Source organism: Artibeus jamaicensis, unplaced genomic scaffold (genome assembly GCF_021234435.1).
Source record: "Artibeus jamaicensis isolate MK-2021 breed Jamaican fruit bat unplaced genomic scaffold, CSHL_Jam_final contig_482, whole genome shotgun sequence".
Classification (NCBI taxonomy): Eukaryota; Metazoa; Chordata; class Mammalia; order Chiroptera; family Phyllostomidae; genus Artibeus; species Artibeus jamaicensis.
In genome coordinates, this window is record NW_026521857.1 from 1,146,660 (window position 1) to 1,171,223 (window position 24,564).

Below are 24,564 nucleotides of genomic sequence, written 5' to 3' on the forward strand. Positions count from 1 at the left end.
TGTTTCCTGATTTATGGCAGGAATGTGACTAACCCATTCCCTAGTTGGTGTATTAACTCAACATCTGAAATCGGTAGGGGAACACATTACACAACTTTCATTACCATTTCTGTGGTAATGAAACGCAAACACACTTTTGTGTTTCCTAACTCTGCTGTTGGAAATGTTCAATTCCCTTAAGAATATAGGCTTCTAACATAGCAGGTATCATTAGCCTTATCAAGGCAAGTGTAAGTTAAATGCAATAGTTTAGCCTAGAGAATAGAAACTTTATTAATCTTCAAATCCTATAGATAATGCCTAGCACAGAACATTATAAGTAGTAGATGCCAAATGTATATTTATTAAATTGAATAGAACTGAAAAGCAGGGGAAAGGTTGTTGGGTTATCAAAGCACATTATGGACCAGAGCAGTGATTTTTAATTGGTATGCCACAAGAATTTTTAAAACATGCAATGCCTAACTATTTAGTCAGGGGCACTGACCTCTTTTCTCTTAAATTGTCAGGTAACAAAATGACAACAGCCTACACGACAATAGCTGTTTGATGTGAATGAATCAAAATTATACCTAATTTTTTGTTTGGTCAGTGAAAATATATTTTTGGGTGTGCCACAGAATTTCAGTGATTAGTTTATGTGTGCCATGAGATGAAGAAGGTTGAAAATCGCTGGAATAGATGCTTCACTGCTGTCTTACTCTCTCATTTCCTGAAATCAACATTTAGATTATGTTTTAACAAATTTTATGTGAACTAAGAAAACTGCTGACTTTTGATGAAGTTTATTCAAGTATTCATTCAGTGAATGTTTGTTGAACACCATATGCTAGGTACTGTCCCAAGTTTTGAATATTTTAGATAAATGCTATGCTTTAAATAATAGTAATACCAAGAACCTCAAATGATTCAAAACTAACAGTCCCTGATGTGAGAGTTCAATGAGATCTTGCTCAGAGTTTACTATGAACACTTAACTAAATGTGGTTATGTCTTTTTTAAAATACTGATAATCAATAATATCAACTCTATTAATACCACCATTAATGAACCTGTGCCCCACCATCTAGAACCATGAAGTTACAGAGTAATCGTGAATTAAGAAACACAGTATGACTGCTAGAAAGAATAGTCTAGGAATTCAGAAACTAGCCTTTGAAATGTTGTCACCTGTCAAGTCACTGAATTCTGCAGAATTAGCTTCCCTAACTATAAAATAAAATAAACTAGAAAAATGCTAAAGCCGCTTTTAAGTCTGATATTCTATAATATTTAATTAACTAAGATCTAAATAATTCTAAATTCCAGGAGGAAGATGAGCTCTACATGATCGGTTTGGACTCAATTCCTATCAATGATGCAAAGATTACCCTCTTCTGTATTGTGACATTAATGTATTGAATATATACAGATACACAAATATGTACATATATAATGATCATTTTTTAAGGTGGTCACCAAAAGTACAGCCTTACAAGATATTCAACCCTTCTGGGTTTTGCCAGGTATACCTGATTTAGCTACATCACGAAGTTCACTTCCTTTTGTATATTTTCTTTACAAATGTACAAATAGCAGAGCAGTTGAATAAGGATGGAATTGGGGGTGGGGTGATTAGTGCACATTTATATTATGGACAAAACTTAATTTTTAAAGTTAAAAGGTTTCAAACTTCAAGGAGTTTAGTTTGTTATAATTGGATTTTAGATAGCTCCTCCAGATGACCTTAGATATGAAAAAAGGGAGAAAACAATGGGAAGAAAGTTTAAGTCTGGGGGAAGAAATAACAGAGACATTTTTTCCTTTCTTTTCCTCCCTCCCTCCCTCCCTCCCTCCCTCCCTCCCTCCCTCCCTCCCTCCCTCCCTTCCTCCCTTCCCTTTCTCTTTTCTTTTTCTCTTTCGTATTTCTTTTCCTCTTTTACAATTTAGATAAAAAGAATACTGCAATGAAAAAAAACAAACAAACACAAGCTAGATTAGGCAATAGCGCTGAATAGGATTTGGCGAGCCCCACGTCAATAGGTTTTTCGGAACACGGAACCACAGGAGCCCCAAGTTCCTATTGCAGGAAGAACTGGATGAACGAAAAACGGTTTTATTTCTGCTTCAGTAGCTTTTAAATACTTTCTGCAGGTAGTCCCCTAAGTCACCTGACTCATAAAAAAAAAATCCCTCACATTTGTAAATCTAAAATGTTGAGATATGCGTTTCAAATAAAGATGCAAACTTCTGTATCAAAAGCATTTCATTCAAGCCAAAGATCTGAACTAACACAGAATCCATCTCAAGAGATTTCGTACCCCTTGCTTCCCCCATAGTAGGCCAGGATAGCCACAGCGCATGACTGGGCTTCAGCACCACTTCAGACTCAGCGTGCCCAAGGCGCCCGGGCAACTGGCTCCCTCTCTCCCCCGGCGCCCTCCCGGGGTCTAGGGGCGGGGGTCCGTGGAGGCGGTTCCCTCGGAGCACCCAATCAGCAGCGATGCCCGGCGGTGGCGCTAGTGACGTAGGCTGCGCTTCCCTCCGCCCTACTGCGGTCTCCCAGCACAGTAAAAGGGTGTAGGAGGACTTCAGGGCCCGCGGGTTGTCGAGGGCGGCGGGTCGCAGGAAGGGGTAGAGAGAGCATGCGCAGCGGTTCCGCTGAGGGGAGGGAGGAGGGGACCCCGGCGCGCGCGCGCAAGAGCGGCCAGCCGGTGGCCGTGGGTGGAGGGGGCGGTTCCTCGAGTGTCTGCGGCCGGAGGGTGGGTAGGCTGGCGGCAGGTGCCGCCAAGGCCACTGCTGCATCCTCCTCCGGGATCCTGGTCTCCCAGTCCTCCGGCGGTGATGAGCTGGACTCCGTCGGTGGCTGCACCTGCCGGCTGCCCATCACTCCGAGCCTCCCAGCGTGACCTCGGCCTCCTACCGTGCCCGATCCCCGCGTCGCGGTGCTGCCCCTGAGAGGGAGCGGGAGCGGCCTCCTCCGCCCCAAGTCGTCGCTTGGGGGCCGTGCGGGAAGAGCGCCCGGCTCCCTCCCCTCCCCCGTCCGCTGTCCTCAATGTCTCCCCGGCGGGGAGGGGGCTGCCTGGGAGACGCGCTGAGCGGCACCCCCCGTAGGCCCATCGGCCGCAGCAGCAGCAGCAGCGCCCAGCCCGTCGCCCCGCAGCCTTATCCCGCGGCGGCGGCGGCCTGGAGGAGCAGCGCACCCGCCGCCGCTCCCGGAGCCTCACAGCCGCCGCCGCCACTCGGCGCCGGAGGAGAGGGCAGCGGGCGTCCCCCGGGAAAGATGAAGGCGGAGGCGGGTGACCACTCCATGATCAACCTGTCGGTGCAGCAGGTCCTGAGCCTCTGGGCTCACGGGACGGTGCTGAGAAGCCTCACGGGTAATTGATGCGCACAGGGTGGGGACAGGGATGCGGTGCTACCTTTTGCCTCTTTTCTCCCAGTAGAGCAGAGGAAGCGCTTGTTGCCGCCCCACCCCCGTGTGCGTCCCTTTGGGAGTTCGCGATCCTAAGTCCTGGCGAGGAAAGTGTTAATTGGATCTACTCCGCGTGGGTTCCGGGGGCGCCGATGCCCACCATCCGTTCGCTGCCATTCAGAGGCTTGCGAATTCCGGCTGGGGGAATGAGTATCCACGACCCCCGCCATCTCCCTTGCTGGTGGCGGGGCCCGTGGCCCTGCCTTCTGTAGTAAGCGTGGAACAGCATTGGTGCTGGGACTTAAGCACAGTTAGCTTTTATTTATCCCCGCCTTCCCCCACGCGCGCGCACACACTCATACACACCCCGCTTTTTGCTGTTTAGATTTTTTTTTGTCTGTTTAGATCTTTTTCTTTCTGGCAAATATAAAATGAATGCAGAGCTTAAGTTTCCTGATCATGATCAATTTGCTTCAACTGTTAAATTTATTTTGGAGGAACATATAGATGACAAGTCGATTATTGTGGGTCGGGCTGGGCCAAGGACTAGTGCATTCTAAGCATTTTAGTTTTACCATATATAACTCTTTCTGCTCCTATTTCCTTTTGTCTGTCTGTCTCTCTCCCTCTGGCCTCAAGCTGTTGCCTCTGTGACATCTGATAATTTTGTGTATTTCCCTTCATTTGTCAAGGCCCTCATGAGAGAATTGGACTGAACTGCATTAGAGTAATTAACAGGAACTTCTGGTTGTAAACGTGAGCAGTAATAGGCATATTTTTATCGAACTTCTAGGTTTGCTTTGTGAAGAAACTTACAGTTTTGTTAATGTGGAAATGCTTATATTGTTATAATCTGAGTTCTGAATTTAGGAAATACCCTATAAAATTAGTATTTACAAGAAAGGTTCATTTGCAGTTTGGTCACTTCTCAGTTCCTGATCCTCAGAGAAAAAACTTAAAAACATAGGATTTGATTCTTGAAAATTTATAAGGCAGCTGATTTTGGTAGAATACTGGTATTTCAAAATGCATTATGTCAAACTGGTTAAGATGAGGGAGGGTATACTACAGAAATAACCTGTCTTGACAGGACACATATATGTGTATGTAAGAATGACAGAGACACTCATCTCCTTGAATGTAGAAACGATAAAATTAACATAGATTCTCAATTGACTCATGGTGTCCTCACTTCTAAGACATGGTTATTTAACTTAGAGAAAACTGACCTTACATGATGGTTTCAGGTTGGGAACATGTTCTGAGTTTTGGAAAACTACATTTACATAAAGACCATGATTCAACTGAATTTAGGGATAGACTGCTTTATCTTATGGCTTTGCTCATATTTTTTCACTGTTAATATTTCAAATGTTGAATCAGTTATGTGTATTTGAATGAAATGAAAATAAGGACTTAAGAATACAGGTATAGTTGTGTATGTTAATGACTGACTTAGCTCATTGATGAGCATTTAGAAAAAAGTTAGCTTTGGGAGACAAAAAAATGTAAATGTAACTTATCTCTTGGCTAGATTTGACAGTATTTTAAAATATTTACTTTAAGATTCTAATCATTATCTAGTGGCTTCTAGTTCCATAAGTCAGTCATTAGATTACTAATAATAGTTTCTCCCAGAGTTAAGTCTTATTATTTCCTAATACAATCTTAAGAATTGTCAGTTGCTCATTGGACTTTGCCATTTTGTAGAGGATATTTGAAACATTCCAAACTAGGACTGAGTAGCAAATGAAACCTCTTCTAGGAAATAACTAGAGTGTTAGTATGCAAAATTTTATTTTTCAGAGTAAAAATAGAGAAGGAAATAGAAGTATTTCACCAGCAGGTAAGTATACCACATGGTAGAAACCATATCATTTCTTGAAAAATGGACTTTGGAAGTGGTAATATTCTGATGTGGTTCATTGTGGCCTCCATACTGGTGACATATGTAGGGTAATCGTTAGTCAAGATATGCTACCTACGATGTCATTTAGAACTTGGTCTATTAAAAAAAAACTAAAACATAGTTCTTGCTATGTGTCAGTTACTTTACATATATTATTTCTAATCTTCAGAGTAACTCTCCAAAGTAGATTTACAAAGAAGTCCGAGGAAGTAAATTAAGTTACCCCAAATCATGTAGCTAGTAAATGGCTGAGCTAGGCTTTCAAAACAGTCTTTGCCTGCAGAACTACTTTTTCCCCTTTTCCAGGATGGTATAGCTACTTCCTCTTTACCCTCTTCAGACAATGAATTACTTGCTTCATCCTGCTACTTCTGCTCCTTGTATATGCTTTTTAATTATATTTTAATTACATTATAATTTTTATTTATCTATTCTAGACCATGAGATTTTGGGGGATGAGTCAATGTCTTAATCACTGCATTCTGGAACCCTAGAATTATAGTTCCTGACACATAGTAAATGCTCAATATATCTTAATGAATTTTAAAAATAATACTTAACAGTTGCATGATTTAAACATTCTAGTTGCATTATTTTTCATCTACATCTTTTGGAGGAAATATGCTGTTAACTGGGGAATGAGATGTTCCAGTAACTTTTATAAATAATTGTCATACCTTTAAAACACACAAATGCTTATTGAATGTGCCTTTTTCTGCTAGTTAACCATACTTTCATGAATTTTATTTAATCTTTTCAACAATCTTGAGAGAATATTTATCTTTATTTTACACATTTGGACTTTGAAGTGAAGAGTAATTTGCTTACATCCGATAGCGAATAAATTAAGAATTATCATAATTTTTCAAATTATGATAATATATTATTGGGTCAGAAGCTCTTTTTTTGTCTTTGTAATATACTTATAAGAGAAACAGGTATTAGAATGGAACATAGTAGAGAACCAGACTGATTTGGATTCAAGAAATGACTGATGATTTTATAGAAATCTGGTTAGTAGGAATTCTGGTTAATTAAAAGAGGACATAATCTCATCTTTATTTTCCTTATACAAATTAATGGGTGTGATTTTTTTTCTTTTCTTTGTATCTGATCCCATAGGAGAAGTGGGAAAATTTTTATATTGACCTTTTTATCTTAGAAACTGACCTTTAGAAAGCAGTCTTGAGTATTACTTTGATAGAAATAAATGTTTAAAAGTGACAATAAGAACCAGCTTAACATTTTAGAACTAGGAGTTATGTAGTTCAGCTACTTCATTTTAGAAATATCAAATGTCACATTCAAGTGACATGGCAGGGATCAAAATGTTGCTTAATGATAGAGGCAGGACTGCAACTAACCTTTCCTGACACTTAGGTCTGTGCCTTTTCCTTTTGTTTCACGTAGCTTTTTTTTTCCCCAGGAAGGTCTGTTGGATGACTAATCTTAATTTATTTAAGAATAGCCCGGTAAGTATTGCAGTGTTTGTCCCAGTGAGCCCAAGTGTGCGACTGGAACTATTAGGTTGGTCACAGAGTCCATTTCGGTTTTTTCATAAAATAAAAGACACATTTTTTATTTTCATCAGTAACTTTATTTTTTAATATATTTTATTGATTATGCCATTACAGTTCTATTCCCTCCTTCATTCCCCTCCACTCTGCACCCCCGTCCCCCACCATTCTCCCTCTTTAGTTTATGACCACGTGTCTCAAGTTCTTTAGATTCTATATTTCCCATACTATTCTTGCCCTCCCCCTATCTATTTTCTACCTACTGTCTATGCTACTTGTTTTCTGTACCTTTTCCCCCCTTCTCCTTCTCCCACTCCCCTGTTGCTAACCCTTCATGTGATCTTCATTTCTATGGTTCTGCTCCTAATCTAGCTGTCCTCTTAGTTTGCTTTTGTTTTAGGTGTGGTTGTTAATAACTGTGAGTTTGCTGTCCTTTCACTGTTCATCTTTTTTATCTTGTTTTTCTTAGATAAGTCCCTTTAATATTTCATATAATAAGGGCTTGGTGATGATGAACTCCTTGAACTTGATCTTATCTGAGAAGCACTTTATCTGCCCTTCCATTCTAAATGAAAGCTTTGCTGGATAGAGCAATCTTGGGTGTAGGTCTTTGGCTTTCATGACTTGGAATACTTCTTTTTAGTCCCTTCTTGCCTGTAAGGTCTCTTTTGAGAAATCCGCTGACAGTCTGATGGGAACTCCTTTGTAGGTGACTGTCCCCTTACCTCTTGCTGCTTCTAGAATTCTCTCCTTCATTTGAATCTTGGCTAATGTAATGATGATGTGCCTTGGTGTGTTCCTTCTTGGGTCCAACTTCTTTGGGACTCTCTGAGCTTCCTGGATTTCCTGGAAGTCTATTGCCTTTGCCAGATTGGGGAAGTTCTCCTTTATTATTTGTTCAAATAAGTTTTCCATTTGTTGCTCTTCCTCTTCCCCTTCTGGTACCCCTATAATTCGGATGTTGGAATGTTTAAAGATGTCCTGAAGGTTCCTAAGCCTCTCTTCATTTTTTTTGAATTCTTGTTTCTTCATCCTTTTCTGTTTGGTCATTTTTTTCTTCCTTCTGGTCCACTCCTTTGATTTGAGTCCCAGTTTCCTTTCCATTACTATTGGTTTCCTGTGCATTTCCATTCATTTCAATTAGTTTAGCCTTCATATGTTCCTCTAATTTGTGACTAAAATCAACCAGTTCTGTGAGCATCCTGATCACCAGTGTTTTGAACTATGATCACTTAGATAAATCTTCATCACTTAGATTTATCAGCTCTGGGGCTCTGAATTGTTCTTGAACCATGTTTTGATCTGTTCATGCCTGTTATGTATGAGGAGCAGAGCCTTAGTTGTTCACCAGGGTGGGGCCACCCAGGTCACTGGTTTGTGACGCTGTATGTGGGGGCAGGGTCAGAGAGGGACAATGGCGGTTCCATGTGCTGCTTCCCACCACTGGGGCCTGCATGGTCTGTCTCACTGCTTCACTCCTTCACGGGTTTATCTGCGCGCAAATGTGTGACCAAGATCAGCCCTCAGTGGGTCCACCCGCTTCTCCACACCTGGGATCTGCCCACGGCTGCTGGAGCACCTGGGTCACGCACCCTGGTCTGTCTGGTGGATCTTTCCTGCGGGACCCCGCTCTGCTGCTGGCTCTGCCCCTCTTACCGGTTTGGCTGAAGGGTTGGTTGTGGTCAGACTTCTGTGTAGTTCAATTTTCTGTGGTTTGGCTGCGTTTTTGTTGCTAAAACTTTGTTGTCTTTAAACTTGGTTGTGGGAGAAGGCACAGTGCTTCCACCTACTCCTCCATCTTGGTGGAAGTCCCTCGGTAACTTTATTGATTTAGATATTTTGGGTATGTTGGTTCTTTCCCCTGTGGTAGAACATTGATCATTCTCAATGTCTTGATTCGATCACTGTCAACTTCAACTGGTCTACCCGATGTAGAGCATTGTCCAGTGAGAAATCTCCAGTGTGAAACTTCTCAAACTACTTTTGACACGATCAATCACAGCACCTTCTCCATACACTGCACAAGTCTTTTTTTCTTTTGCATTTCAGTTGTGTTTTTACGTTACTTGAAATAATAAAACATAATACGCCAAAATGTTGCATATTTTCTTCCGCCTTCACTATTTAAATGGCTACACAAAAATTTACCAATTTTGATAAGTTTTTTTTAAAAACGCATGTGGCTATGACAGCGTCACAATACAATCTTAACAAAATTGTTTCAAATGAAGTTAAAAGACACCTAAGTGCTACTAGAGCCACCTTATGGAAAAAAACCAAACAAACTTTTGGGCCAATGCAATAATTTCTGTCCAGCTTAATAAAAGATGCTAGAAAATGCAAGAATTGTTGAATAATAATGCTTTCTAAATTTTTAAGTTGCTTTTGCCTATGTAAAAGTTAGTGATCCATATTTATTATATATTCAGTTTTAGAAATCTCAGGACGTTCGGGCTGTATTTATTTTTCCTTCCTCATGGAAGACACTAGGATGGGGAGTCTGTATAGAGCAGGTTAATATCCAGAGACCCCTCTCTGTCACCATTGCCAAAGTTCTGTTCTGAGTCCATCACTTTCCAAAGTGTATGCTTCACAGGATTCCTAAACTGTTAACTTGGTATAGGTTAGATGTGTCTTTAGCTTATTAGAGACATAAATGGCTTTCTTTCTCAAATAGTTTTTCTTTCTCTGAATTATTCAGTAATTCTAGAGAAACTACCCTGCCCCCTCAATCTAAAATTAGAGTCAATGTTTGTATACTCTTTCAGTTTCATGGGTTACGTGATTTCCTTTTTAAAGAAAATGACCTACAGTAACGTGTATTCTTTTGCTTTTCCTTTGTTTTGTTCTACCTTTATTTTCCCATCTTTGTGTTCTGACCAAAACTTGGTTTAGAGGGGATTTTTTTTTTTTAACTTAGAAATAGGCAGGATCCTTAAACCCCTGGATAAACAAGGTCCAGGCTGGGGTCGGGAAAGGGATAATTGGTGCCTGAGGAAAAAAAGACAAAGGCCTACTTTAGGCTCATCTCCTCTCTCAGTGGCAGTAGCAAAGGTGGGGGCAGGTGCTGTCCTCTTTTTATCAGTAATAAGCATTGGGAGGCTGGGAATTAGGAAGGAAGGAATCATCTCAGTGTATGTATATGTGTTTATGTTTATAATATGCATACATATACACTATTATAGTTCCCTTTTAGATTTGCAGTTACTAAGCCACTTTAGTGTTAATATTGTCAACAAAAAGAGAGAAAGAAGAAAAATAATACCTACCATACATATTTGGAATTATTCACACATGCTCGTAAAGCCACTGCCTCCCTTTAGTAGTGCGCCCAAGCAGGTTTGCTTCTCTCCCCATTACTTTGTATCCTTATTCACAGTCATTTTAAATTCCTCTTCCTAAATGCTTTATGATTAGAGGTGAGTTAATATAGATATAATTATTTCAAATGGCCACTTATAGGTATTTATGTTTTATAAATGCAGCCTTAAACACAAATACTTTTCAATGTACTGGACCCCAAAATTTACTGTTTCTGAAATACATGTGAAAAAGTCCTGTATTCTTTTGTGGTACAGAGCCAGTTCATAAGTACTGGTATGATTTGTACTTTATAGAAGTTTGCTTTCTGGAAGGCTGTATATCTTATTGAGAATGTAGCTACTGTAATTTTTCAAAAATTAGAATTTTCTTCTTTAGATTTTAAAGTGCTCATTTCATTATCTTTGAATCATATGTCTATATCCTCTGGCAATACTAAGTCTAAGGCCCTGATGGCGTTTTAAATTTAAAGCAATTTCTGGATATGTCAGGACTTTCTAAGCTATGATTTCGACATTTTAATAATTAATAGTTAACTATCAGAAAATAAATTTATCTTTGCTTTGTTGAGGTGTGATAGGCTAATTATTTTTAATGACTGAATATTTTGACAATAGAAATCGTAGAGTGGACAGAGGCAGCAGCAACATAGTTGAGAGTTCTCATTAGACTCTCAAATTCCAGTGACCTTAGCAAAGTAGATGAAGCTTAAAATAGAGATTTTTCACCAAATTTCATGCAAGTTGGAAGAACCAGTCTTTTACCTAGACCCAATTGCTTTTGTTCTTATAATATAAATCTTTGAGGATAACCTAGGAGCATGTTACGTGCTTATTGTAGTAAGACTGGGAAGAATGAAAATAGTTTTCTGAGGGATATAGATGACTAGATCAATTAACATGACCTTGTAACATACCCAGTATCTGCTTTCATTTGATACACAGACTCAACGTTTGAAGGTAAATCAGTTTCGTAAGTTTGTTTTATAATCCTGACATACCTCTGTAAATAATTCTTACATTAAAAAACTCATTTTCAGGATTTCAGTACTGAGAGAAAAGAGTGACACATTTCCTTTTTTACAAATTTTTACTTTTAGTAGTTAACAACATCGAACACTTTTTAATGTGGTAGGCATTGTTATGAGACTGTTGCATGTGTTATTTTATTTGATCCTCGTAATAATCTTATGGGTAAGGACCATTATTGAATCCATTTTGTAAAGTAAAGAACTGTCATAGGCAATATCTTGCCCCTGCCTACAGAGCGTATCATCCAGGACTTGAAAAAATCATCAGTCAATCCAATTCAGCAAATATTTGAGTAACTACAGTGGACATGTTGCTGTCAGAGATAATGATAAATAATACATCATGACTTTTCTAGGAGACTTATTCTCTAGTGAATATGAATTTACAAGTCTTTGTATTAGTTATTTTTTGCTGAGTAACAATTTACCCCAGAATGTAGAAGCTTAAAACTGTACTGGACAAGACAAGACATTCATTTTCTCACTGTTTTTGGTGCTCAGCAATCTGGGAATGGTTTTGCTGGTTCTGGCTCAGCATCTTACAGTGTTAACAGTCAAGCTGTCAGTCTAGACTGCAGTTTCTGCACACTTGACTGGTGCTGCAGGCTCAGCTGGCCTCCAGGCACATTCATGTGCTGTTGGTAAAAGGTGTGAGTCCTCACCACGTGGGCCTCTCCACGGAGCTGCTCATAAGATAGCTTTTGCCATAGCAAGTGGTCAGAGAGAGAGAAACCAGAACAGACGGCATAGGGTCTAATCTTGGGAGTGTATTTTGGGAGTCGTATACCATCACTTCTGTACTCTCTTGGTCTCAGAGCAGCTCTGGTGTGGTGTCCAGGGGACTGTACCAGGGTGTGAATACTGGATGAGGGTCACTGGGGCCTCCTAGAGTCTGGCTACCACAGCCTTCGAGGTAGGTGCAGGGAGAAGGGAATGAGGCCCTGAAAGGGAAGATGAGGTAACATAGTGGGTGAGGGGATGAAGCATCTGTAAAAGAAACAGGTATCTAGAAAAAACAAAAACCATCTTGATAAATTGGAGAATTATACTAAAAAGCAGTGTTTTAGTACTTTCAAAGGTTAATCTTATTGGCTACTTCTTGATCATGAGTCATCTGTCAGTCTCTGGTAAATACTAATAAAGATGAAAGTGTCAGTTATTGCCAACAATGAGCTCATGGTCTAGAGACACTGACTAACCATCAGGTTAAGTAATACTTTTATGGCTTGTTGAGTTCAGGGAGAACCAGGTAGTGGGATTTTGAAGGCAACAGAGGAGGCAGAGTGTAGAGAAAGAACCTGTTTATGGGATGATGGAGAGAAAGGGGAGGTGAACTGCTTGTAGGATGGTTTAAAAGTATTTCTTGAATAATATGTCCAGCTAAGATGTTTTCATCAGTAATCTGAAACTGGATTTTCATTACAAAATTCTCTCCATTTCCATCTTCTACCATGAATTACTTCAGAGCAGGGGTGTCAGACTCATTCTCACTGGGGGCCACGTCAACCTTGCGGTTGCCTTCAAAGGGCTGAATGTCATTTTAGGACTATACGTTTAACTACTCCTTAACAGTTAAGCTAGCGCTCTGGGCTGCTGCTGGGTAGAAACAAGATGCTGGGCCAGATGCAATGAGGTGTAGAGCTGGATTCGGGCCTTGTGTTTGCTACCTGTGCTTTAAAGGGTCTGACATGATTTCTGAACTTTGCTACATATTGGAATCCCCTGGGGATGGTTAAAGGTACAGATCTAGGGTCTCAGCCCATGTCTGTGGAATGACGATGTTTGAGAACAGAGGCTAGAAACCATTGGGGTTGGCCAAAAGGTCTGTTAGTTTTCTCTGTAAAATAAAAAACACATTTTTCATTTTTACTGATAACTTTATTGATTTGGATATTTTGAGTATGTTGGCTATTTCCAGCTATTGGCTTCTAGTGGTTAGAGGCTAGGGGTGCTGCTAAACATCTTCCAATGCATAAGGCAGCCCCACAGCAAAGAATTATTTGGCCACAATGTCAGTAGTAACCAAGAAACTTCACAACCCATTTTTGGCATGTTTGATCAGTCTCAGCACCTTCTCCATATACTGCATAAGTCTTTTTTCTTTTTGCATTTCAGTTGTGTTTTTAACCTTCCTTGAAATAAAAAAAGCATAATATGTTGAAAATGTTGCATATGTTCTTCCATGTTCAATATTAAAATGGCTGCACAAAAGTCAATAATTTTGTTTTTAATGCATGCTAGTATGACAGCTGTCACAGTACAATCTAACAAAATTGTTTTGAATGAAGTTAAAGACAACTAAGTACTACTAGAGCCATCATAAAGAAAAAACTAAACAAATATTTCAGCCAACGCAATACCATTTTAACTAGCTCTTCAGGTGATTTTGTTATTGAGGGTTCAAGGCTTGGGAGCACCTGATTTTTAAAAATTAAGCTTTTTGTGATCAGTTGGTAGCTATGTAGAATATATAATGCATGTTAATATGGAGTATTACATATAGTTAAAAAGTTATTAAAATTTCAGTATAAATGATTCATATATTTCCAAGACAGTGCTATACTAGTTTTTTAAAGTCTTTTAACATTAGGGTTATATCTTTTAAACATGTTTATTTATATGAACTATTAGCTATAGATAATAATTTTTTTAATAATAGTATTTTAAAAATTCTAGACAGCCCTGGCTATTGTAGTGGATTGAGCACAGGCTGTGAACCAAAGGGTCACTGGTTAGAATCCCAGTCAGGGCACATGCCTGGGTTGGGGTCCCTCATGGGGGCCACATGAGAGGCAACCACACATTGATGTTTCTTTTTCTCCCTCCCTTCCCCTCTCTCCAAAACTAAATAAATCAAATTTAAAAAAAAATTCTAGACAGCTTATATTAAGTCAGAAATTTATGGGAGAATTATAACACTATTTATATAAATATTTACATATGAGAAGCTACTGGAATTTTCCCCCCAGTGTAACATGGGTTCTGCTACATTTCTGTGTGCAAATAAAGAGTCTAAATAAGCACTAGGATCCTTGAATTTACAAGTTAAGAACCTGAGTTTTATCTTTGAATGCTCCTAATCAGCTTTTGTACTTCAGAAAAACCACCTATTTCCAAGGCCTGGGGTTTCTCGTCTACAATACAACCTAATTCTAGCAAGTTTCATGTCGAAAGCTGATTTGGACATTTTAAAGAATTGAGAAAAAGCGTTGAGTTTTACTATGAGTTAAGAAAAACATTTATAGTTGCATATAAACTTGTTTCTTTAATCTTTTAAAATAAACTTTTTTAATGGGACTCATTCATATCTTTAATATGCTAATTCATAGGTTGAGGTTTAGGACCTAGAAAACCTTTGTTTTCTAATACCATGGAATAGCTCTTAGAATTAGGCCTTATTAAAATTTGGTTTCGGAGACTGGATTCAGTATCTGAAGATCCCTTAGGTTCTGAAGTTATGTTATTCTTTAATCCCAGTGTAGGATTAAAAAATAACTGTTCACTTCGGATTACTGTCAATAATATCTAAGAGGTGACTGTTCTCGACAGTGCTTGTGCATTACTTGCTTCACTTTTCTGGTTGTGCTTTTATTTTCAGATCTGCCATTCATTTGGTCTCTTAGGTAGATTTAATTTTAGAATTTGTTATATTGGGAGTTTCATTATAAATTCTGTTCACTGGTGTGAAACTTCATTTTTCAGTATTCATTGTAAATATCTTTTAGAAATTTGTGTCAGAGATAACATTATCATTCGCTGAGTTTTTGGGGGGGGTCAGTGACTAATCAAATGTGTTGTTACTGGTATAACTTAAGATGCTTGAGTGCATACAAGTAATAACAGTAAAACCATGGTATAATTTTTATAATAGATTCATATTCTGACTTAAAAACCTTATACTTTTGTAACTGAGTAACTAATCAATTATAAGGAAGAACAAACCAAATGGCATCTTTTAGGAAGACAGTTGCTATGGCTCAGATATAGAGCAATGTTTGAACTATTTTAAATAGCTTAACCTTATTTCCATAAAGAAATTGATATTTAGATAGTTTAAATTAAAAACTTATTTTTGTAAGAATCGTATTGTTCAATGATGAGTACTGCAATTTACAGTTTGAAATTACATAATTAGCTTTAAGAGAGAGACAATATATAAAAATGGCTCTTGAAGAGGTCACAATGAAAGTGTAGCGTTTTTGCACCTTTTAAAGAAGCACAAGAAGACCACTCTTACATATTGAAAATAGCTTGACTTTTTATTAAATGAAGTCTTCAGTGCAAAGACAGCAACTTATTTTGAAATCCGATTAAAATGTTAGAATGATTAAAAATAAAAACATGTCTTTTATGTTTACCTTCTTTGTTATTAATTTTTTGTTATTTCTTTGTTACTCAGGATTCCATGTAGTATTTTGTTTGTTCTGTCTGGAGAACTTCATTTAATATTTTGTTGCACAGGCCTGTTGGCAGTTAATTCTCCCACCTTTTCTCTTTTTGGATTAACAAGTCTTTATTTCACTTTCAGTTTTGAAAGGTATTTCTCTTGAATATAGATTTCTGGCTCTACAGCTTTTTTTCCTTTCAATCTTTTTTTAAAATGCCACTCTGCTGTTTTCTAGTTTAATAGTTTCTGATGAGAAGTTTGTTGTACTTTTTATCTTTGTTCCTCTGTGTCTAATATGTCTCTTTTCCTCTAGCCTTCAATATTCTTCCTTTATCTTTGGTTTTCAGTTATTTTGCTGTGCTATATCTAGGTATGTGTGTTTGGGGGGGGTTATTTTTGTTTCATTGTTTTTGGTTCTTTGGGAGGCCTTCACCTTGCTTGGATTCCTTCAAAGTCTCAGATTTGTGGTTTGTTATCGTTTGTTATTTTTAGAACATTTTCAGCCACTCTCTTCAAATATTTTTCTTTTCCATTCTTTTTCTTTTGGGACTCCAGTTATTGAGTTCTAGAGCTCTTTTTGAAATTGTTAAAATTTAAACCATTTGAAATTGTTCCATAGCTCTTGAATGGTTCCTCTTCTTCCTTCTCCTGTTGTATTTCAGTTTGAATAATTTCTTTCTTTCTTTTTTTTTAAAGATTTTATTTATTTATCTTTAAGAGGGGAAGGAGAGGAGAGAAACATCAATGTATGGTTGCCTTTCATGCATCCCCTGCTGGGAACTGGCCTGCAGGGAACCAGCCTGCAACCCAGGCATGTGCCCTGACTGGGAATTGAACTGTGATTCTCTTGTTCGCAGACCTGTGCTTAATCCACTGAGCTATACCAGCCAGGGCCCAGTTTGAATAATTTCTGTTGGTGCATTTTCTTTAAGTTCACCAATTCTTTGGTTAGCTGTGTCAAGTCTACTGGAGATCTCATTAAGGAGTTCTTCATCTCTGGGATGATATTTTTGTTGTTGTATTTTTTTTAATTTCTAGCATTCCCGTTTGTCTTTTTCTTGGAATTTTCATCTCTTCACTGGAATACCTTATCTGTTCATATGAGTTGCCCATATAATTACAGTTATTTTAAAGTCTTTGGTTGTTCTAAAATCTGGGTTATCTCTGGGTCTGGTTTTGTTGATCACTTTACTTCTTAACAGTGGATTGTTTTTCCCATTTTTTAGTGTGTTATTAATTTTTATTAAACATGGGACTTTGTATGCAAACAGTACAGACTGAGGTATGTAGTATTCATGCCAGCAAATGGGCTGCTTCTTCTGTTAGACCAGATGTGTGAAGTGTTGATTTAATCTACTCGGGAGTAAGTTGAGTTTGAGTTTTGTTGTTGTTATGGTTACCTTCAGTGTAGCACATGCTTTAAATTCTGTAAAAATTGTTGTTGCCTTGTCTGTAGGGTAGGAACTAGGTGCTACAGGGTAATTCTCAGTGACATGCTTCATGTCAGGTTTTAGCTATCTCTGCACAGAAGGGTTGTCTGTCCAGGCACTTCCCTTCCCTCAGTGGCAGGCTTCTGTTGCTTGTTACTTAGTGTTGGGCTCATGATGGGGGCAGAAGGATTTCTCCGCTGTCCTGGTCCAATTGTAGTCTATGGCAAGCTCAGTATATTAGGGTCTTGAGAATTGGACTATATTTGCCTTTCAGAAGCATGGTAGCCACACTGTCCCCGTATCTGAAGCCTTACCTGCCTCTTGTCATCATCTCTTATTCAAAGCAAAAGACTTAAGCTTTCAGGTGAGGGCAGCCTCAGGATGACCAGAGCTTTTACAGTTTCATAGTCTCCATTGCATTTGATTCCATGATTTGGTCAGTATGTCTTAGAGCAGTTATTTCTCACTCTTGGCTGTGCATGAGAATAACCTGGGGAACCTAAAAAGCTTCTCATGCCCAATTACATCAGAATTTCTGGGGGTGGTATTTTATTTAGCTTTGCCAAGTTATTCTAATACATAGCCAAGGCCGAGAACCATTACCTGAGTGTACGTACTCCCAATTTCTCACCCTTATTCCATCTCCAATACATTTATCACTTGGTTAACATTGTTTATTTTTTAAAATTCCAGTGTAGCAGTGTATTCTTTTGCAGTAATTCCTTGATATTCCTCCTCTTGGCTCCTGGCTCCTTGATATTACTCCTCCTGGGATACTCCCACAGTATCCCATAGTTAGTATCAGCTGCATACTATGGTCTGAAGAACCTGAGGTATTAGAATGTATACCATTGAGGTATCGTTAATTAAATACCCAAAGTGTCAGCTCCTGATAATATATGAAAGTTCCGTGATAGTAATTTTCAGTAGGGTGTAGAACAACTCAGCCCCCTGGGACATATATCAAAATCATCTAGACCAGGAGTCAGCAACTCTTTCTGTAAAGGGCTAGTATTCAACATACTCAACATATAGTAATCACCTTACATATTTTTGGCTTTGCTGGCCATATGGTCTCTGCCAGAACTACTCGACTTTGCCATTGTAGCATGGAAAAAGCCATAGACAATATGAATTAACATGTGCTTTGAAATACTATTTTTTAATTTTTTCAACCATTTCAAAATGTGAAAAACATCTTTAGCTTACAGACTATACAGAAACAGGTTGTGAGCCAGGTATGGCTTGTGGGCCATATCTGAGGCTGAACCCTGATCTTGGGAATTTTTCAGACATAACTGCATTATCTTCCTGAGAATCTAGTAAGCCAACTCTGTGACATATAGCCCGCAATTGAGAAGTCAGACTGCTGTTTGCAATGAAGGAGAGCAATTTGCACACCTTAAGATTTGCTAGAATAAAAAAAAATTTGAGATATTGATATAACCTAATTCGAACATTGGTTATTTAAATATATAATGTGGACCAGTTATGTAAAGAAGGTAGAAAATTATGAACACCCCCCAAATAGTCTTACTGGTATGGTATTTTCAGCTTGAGGCTTAGAGAATGTTGAATATGTAGTAAGTTTTTAGTTTGTACTTACTAATGATATTAACGGGTTAGTTACTTTATAGAGGATTAAAAATATATTTAGTGTTTAATAAGATATGTTTTCTTGTTTTTTTAATTATATTTTATTGACTATGCTATTACAGTTGTCCTGATTTTTCACCCTTTTCCCCCCTCTGCCCAGCACCCCTTTCTACCTCAGGCAATCCCCCCACCAATGCTCATGTCCATGGGTCATGCATGGAAGTTCCTTGGCTACTCTATCACCTGTCAAACTTTACATCCATGGCTATTCTGTAACTACCTATTGGTACTTCTTAATCCCCTCACCACTCCTCCTGTTCTTCCACACCCCCCCCCCATATGGCAACCAAAAAAACACTCTTTGTATCCATGATTCTCTGGTTTTCTTATTTGCTTAGTTTGCTTTTTTAGATTCAGTTGTTGACAAATATGTATTTATTGCCATTTTATTGTTCACAGTTCCGATCTTTTTCTTAAATAAGTCCCTTTGACATTTCATATAATAATGGCGTGGTGATGCTGAACTCCTTTAGCTTTTTCTTGTCTGGGGAGCTCTTTATCTGCCCTTCTATTCTAAATGATATCTGGGCCGAGTAGAGCAATCTTGGCTGTAGGTCCCTGCTTTCCATGACTTTGAGTATTGCTTACCTGTCACATCTAACCTGCAAAGTTTGAGAAATCAGCTGACAGTCTTTATGGGACTTCTCCTGTATGTAACTAACTTCTTTTTTTTTTGTTCCTTTTAAGATCCTCTCTTTATCTTTATTTTTTGGCTTTTAATTATGATGTGTTTTGGAGTGGGACTCTTTGCACCCATTTTTTGGGGGACTCTCTGTGCTTCTTGGACTTGCATGTCTATTTTCTTCACCAAATTAGGGAAGTTTTTTTCCATTATTTTTCAGATAGTTTTCCAATTCCTTACTCTTCTTTTTTCCTTCTGACACCCCTATGATGCAAATGTTGGACCTCTTGAAGTTGTCCCAGAAGCTGCTTATTCTATCCTCATTTTTTTTGGATTCTTTATTCTTGTTGTTGCTCTGATTGGTTGTTTTTTGCTTCCTTATGTTTCGTATCATTGATTTGAATCTTAGTTTCATCCACTTTACTGTTGTTTCCCTGTAAATTGTTCTTTATTTCAAAAAGTGTATATTTCATATTTGACTGGATCTCTTTTATGCTGCTAGATAGATCGTCACGAAGTTCCTTGAGCATCCTTATAATCAGTGTTTTGAACTCTACATCTAATAAATTGCTTATCTCCATTTCATTTAGCTCTTTTTCTGGAGTTTTGATCTGCTCTTTCATTTGGGCCATGTTTCTTTGTTTCCTTGTTTTGGCAGCCTCCCTGTATTTGTTTCTATGTTTTAGGTAGAGGTGCTTTGACTCCATGTCTTGGTAGTATCATCTAATGTAGTAGGTGTTGTATAGGACCCTGTGGCACATCCTCCTCTATTACCCAAGCTAGGTACTTTGTGAGACCTGAGTATTACTTCCTCTTGTAGTTGAGCCTTGGGTGCTGTTGGCAGATCAATGGGAGGGATTTCCCTAGGCCAGTCAGCTGCAAGGGTTGGCTGTGACCACTTACCACCAATCTTTGCCCTCTGTGGAGGATCAGCTGTGCGGGGTTGTGGTGCTCCCAGGTGGTTTGTAGCTGTCCACTGGGTGTGTTGGCCCTGGGTTTTCCCAGGTGATGCAGGCCAAGGTCAGTCTCCACTGGTGTCTTGCCCGGGCCACCGTTCCTGAGCTATAAAGCAATCTGAGACGGCTGCTACTTGTGCTGGGCTGGTAGATTCCCAGGCAAGCCAAGCTGTGAATCAGTGCAGTGCCTGGGGCTCACTGAGGCCAGCTGTTGCTTGTTTGATAGGATTTAGGAAGTTGTAAAGCTTGAGCCAAGACTAGCAGTTCATATAGAAAAGCAGCTTGGGTCGGGTGGAGTCCCTGGGAATCTCTGAGACAGGTCGAACAGTGTTAGCCAGGTTGATGGAGTCTCAGATATGGTACCAACTTGCTGGCTCAGTCTTGATGGATTTGGTTTCTTTAATTCTGTAGGTGTCAGAATCCCATTCAACTTAATTTCTGATGGTTCTGAATGATGTTTGTTTTATATTTTAGTTGTAATTTTGATGTAGTTGTGTGAAGTGGGGAGTCATGTGTGTCTACGCTGCCATCTTGACCAGAAGTTCTGTTTCCTTGTTTTTATGACTTTTGGATTAAAAATAAATAAATACCTCTATGAACCTTTAGCATAGAGTAGTGATTTCTGTCTCTATTGTATGTCATGATTATTTGGTAGAGTTGATTGAAAACATGGTAGTTTAGGTCCTACCTCCAGAGAGTTTTAGTTGCTTTATGGGTAATGTACATGAGCTGTCTGGGTTGAAAAACCTTTGGCTTTGATGAATTATAGAATGAAACCTATTTTTTAAAGGCAGTATATTTGCAGTAAAAATATTTAAGGCAGATTGGTAAAAGTAAATAATAAGGAATATAGCTCTGACTGCTATGGCCTAGTGGATTGAGCACTAATCTGTGAGCCAAAGGGTCGAGGGTTGAATCCCCAGATCAGGGCACATGCCTGGGATGCAGGCCATCTCCCCTGTAGGGGGTATATGAGACGCAACCACACTGATGTTTCCATCTCTCTTTTTCCCACCCTTCCCTGTCTAAAAATAAATCTCTCTCTCTCTCTCTCTCTCTCTCTCTCTCTCTCTATATATATATATATATATATATATATACAATCTTATTCATCTTTTATCTTTAAAAGATAACCGTTGTTAAGTCTTTATTTATACATTTTATGAACATATATAAACATAGTTTTTTAAACAAATAGGATCAAACAATATGTACCATTTTTGACTTGTTTTTACTTAGTTAATATATTCTAGACATCTAGAGAAGTTCTTTTGTCATAAATAATTTTTCCAAGGATTAAAATCAAAAGCACAGAATATAATTTCTGAGTGAGTTGGCAACCAGGGCTGATGACAGATGCAGATTACAAGGAGGACTATTTCTGGTATTGTTTGGAGGCTGGAACAAATCACCTCTCCTACCTCTTATCCCTGTAAAAAGTAAACAAACACGCTGCAAAAATCCAGGCAAAACTAATTTAAGATGAAGATTATCGGCAGCCTTGAATAGGGAAAAATAAGCAGTGTCATAAGATATGCCCAGGAAGAAAGGATATTTCTTCCATGTAATTAAAGCAATTGTATGGATGACATGCTTCAGGATTTCCATTCTTTGCATTGTATTTTTAAAATTTTGTATTTGTTTAATGCCAGCAAAGGCTCCCTCTAGCTTCCTCCTTTCATTGTTGCTTTATTGCTGGAAGCTTAGATTAGGAGTAGTATAGATGGAAAGAAAAACCTGTGGGCCTCTCTCTGTATGTTCAAGTTAGCTGTAGGATCTAGATAGTTAAAGAAAAGGTTGTGATATTCAACTCCTATCCTCTTAGTACTTGTTCTTCCTCTAGGGTTTCTGGGAATCTCTTTCGGCTCTACTGTTAGGATCCTGCATTCTCTTCACCTAAACTAACCCAGTAGGTTTCCTGGGTCTGCCAATAGTGAGTAGAATTTAGACTGACTTGTTTATCCAGAGTAGATCAAAATATTCAGAGGCCCTGTTCATTGACAGGGTTGTGTTAAAATATCAGGTAGTTGTAAATAATAGTAATAACATGAAACCTAAATTCATTGTAGATATTTTCAGTGGAGTTTAATTTTTATCTTGGTAAATAGCATGATTTTTTTAAAAGAAAGAAACATAAAAGTAAATTTGAGTTTAGGTACTTTGTACTCAGTCAGCTTTAGACATAATCCTGGACTGGTCATTAGAGGACCATTTAACATTGCATTTTAGTTGTATAATTCTTTGATATCTTAGGGTTTTATAAAGCATTAATTTTAAACTTTACTTTTCCTAATTATTATGATAGGTAAATTTATCGTTGAGGTCAATAGCTATATAGTCAGTAAGCAAAGAGTATTACTTGATAGTGTCAAATAATCTCATAGTGTGAGATTATAGTGTGAAATATAAGTTGAGAAATTTATATTCTACTAGTAGTATTACAAGGACAATGAAGAAAAGTTCTTCAGGGGGTTAGGTCTGATAAGCTGTTAGAAGTGGTCTTAGGACACAAGGCACATTGTAGACTTATTAGGATTACATTTTCTGTTGCAGAGCCTTTCCTTGTCTTAGAGCACCACCTCCCCCCACTGCAAATCATTACTCCCTTATATTCTAACTTTATTAGGTTCACTTTGGAAAGTTATATCTTTTTAATACAAATTGTATCTTCTGAGTAAGGTAAGCCTATTTATCTTTAATGCATTTATTATAAGTTGAAGCCATTTGATTGAGAATAATAGCATGAAAGCACTATTTCCCTGGAAACTAGAAGAGAAAAAACCTTTTAAAAGGCAAGCTTTGTCTATTTTTTCTTAATCACTAGCGTCTATCTCTCACGCCACTGAGAAGATTACATGGTGCTTTATCGTATGTTGGAAGATGTATCAGATGTCTCCCATGAAATGATGTTGAATCATGCAAGTCCATTCTAAGGATCAGTTCTTAAGAATTTGGTATCTTCCATCCTTTTCTTAAAAAAATAACTTTTTTGGAGATAATTATAGATTTACATGCAATTGTAAGAAATAACAGAGAGTCTGTGTACTCTTCACCCACTTGGAACATCTTGGAAAAGCACAGTGTAATATCAAAACCAGGATATTAACATTGATGCAGTCCACCAAACTTTTTCAGATTTCACCAGTATTGTACACTTGTACTCATTTGTATGCATGTGTATTTAGTTGTATACAGTTTATTATCTTTATATGTATCCACCATCACAGACAAAATACAGAAAAGTTATATTGCCACAGAAATCCCTAGTGTTACCTTTTTATAATCACACCTACTTCCTTTCTCAAGAGAGATTTTTTAAATGCCTAGTCATTTTTAGTCTTGACTTAAAATAAATTTTAAAAACATTTCTATACATATATGTGAAAATTTTTACTTAATTTTTTAAGTGTGGTTAAAATATCCAATATAAAATTTATCATCTCATCCATTTTTAAGACTGTAGTTCGATAATGTAACTTCCATTCATATTTCTGTGCAGTGGCTCTCCACATCTTTTTCACCCTGTAAAACTAAAACAACACCTCCCCTTCTCCATCTTTCCCAGTGTCCTGGCAACTGCCATTTTGTTTTCTGTTTCTGTGAATTTGACTGTTTTAAATACTTCATATAAGTGGAATCAAACATTATTTGTCTTTGTGGTTGGCTTATTTTATTTAGCATAAGTCCTTAAGGTTCATCCATGTTGTAGTATGTGACAGGATTGCTTACTTTTTAAAGCTAAATAATATTCCATTGTATGTGTATTCCACATTTAGTTTATTGATTCATTGTCTGTGGATTCTTGGGTTACTTCCACCTCTTGGCTGTTGTGAATAATACAGGTATGAACATGCATGTATAAATTATCTCTTCGTGATCCTGCTATCAAAATTTTTGGATATATACCTGGAAGTGGAATTGCTGGATCACATGGTAGTTCTATTTTTATTCTTTTGAGGAAATACCACATGATTTTCTTTCTTTTTTTTTTTTTTTTTTAAAGATTTTATTTATTTATCTTTAGAGGAGAAGGGAAGGAGAGAGGGAGAGAAACATCAATGTATGGTTGCCTTTCATGCATCCCCTGCTGGGAACTGGCCTGCAGGGAACCTGCCTGCAACCTGGGCATGTGCCCTGACTGGGAATCGAACCGTGATTATCTGGTTCACAGGCCCACGCTCAATCCACTGAGCTACACCAGCCAGGGCCCACATGATTTTCAATAGTGGCTATATCATTTTATATTTTTACTAGCAGTATATCACTGTACTCTAATGATGTTTGAATAAATAAGATTTAATTTATCAATTTTTGTTTTATTTTCTGACTTTTATTAACTTTC

General features: G+C 38.1%; 1 protein-coding gene and 1 long non-coding RNA gene across 2 annotated transcripts in view; one reads left to right on the plus strand and one right to left on the minus strand.

Annotated features, from left to right (window-relative positions):
- The first annotated feature begins 3,034 nt into the window (after nucleotides 1-3,034).
- The window catches only part of TMEM170B (transmembrane protein 170B), a 41,703-nt gene continuing 20,173 nt past the window's right edge, over nucleotides 3,035-24,564 (plus strand). The window contains exon 1 of the mRNA XM_037152886.2: nucleotides 3,035-3,359. Within this exon, the coding sequence (XP_037008781.2) occupies nucleotides 3,035-3,359 (325 nt within the window). The remainder of the gene's footprint in view (nucleotides 3,360-24,564) is intronic.
- The window catches only part of LOC128627885 (uncharacterized), a 30,354-nt gene continuing 23,506 nt past the window's right edge, over nucleotides 17,717-24,564 (minus strand). Inside the window, exon 4 of the long non-coding RNA XR_008392183.1 lies at nucleotides 17,717-17,816. This is a non-coding gene — a long non-coding RNA (uncharacterized LOC128627885). The remainder of the gene's footprint in view (nucleotides 17,817-24,564) is intronic.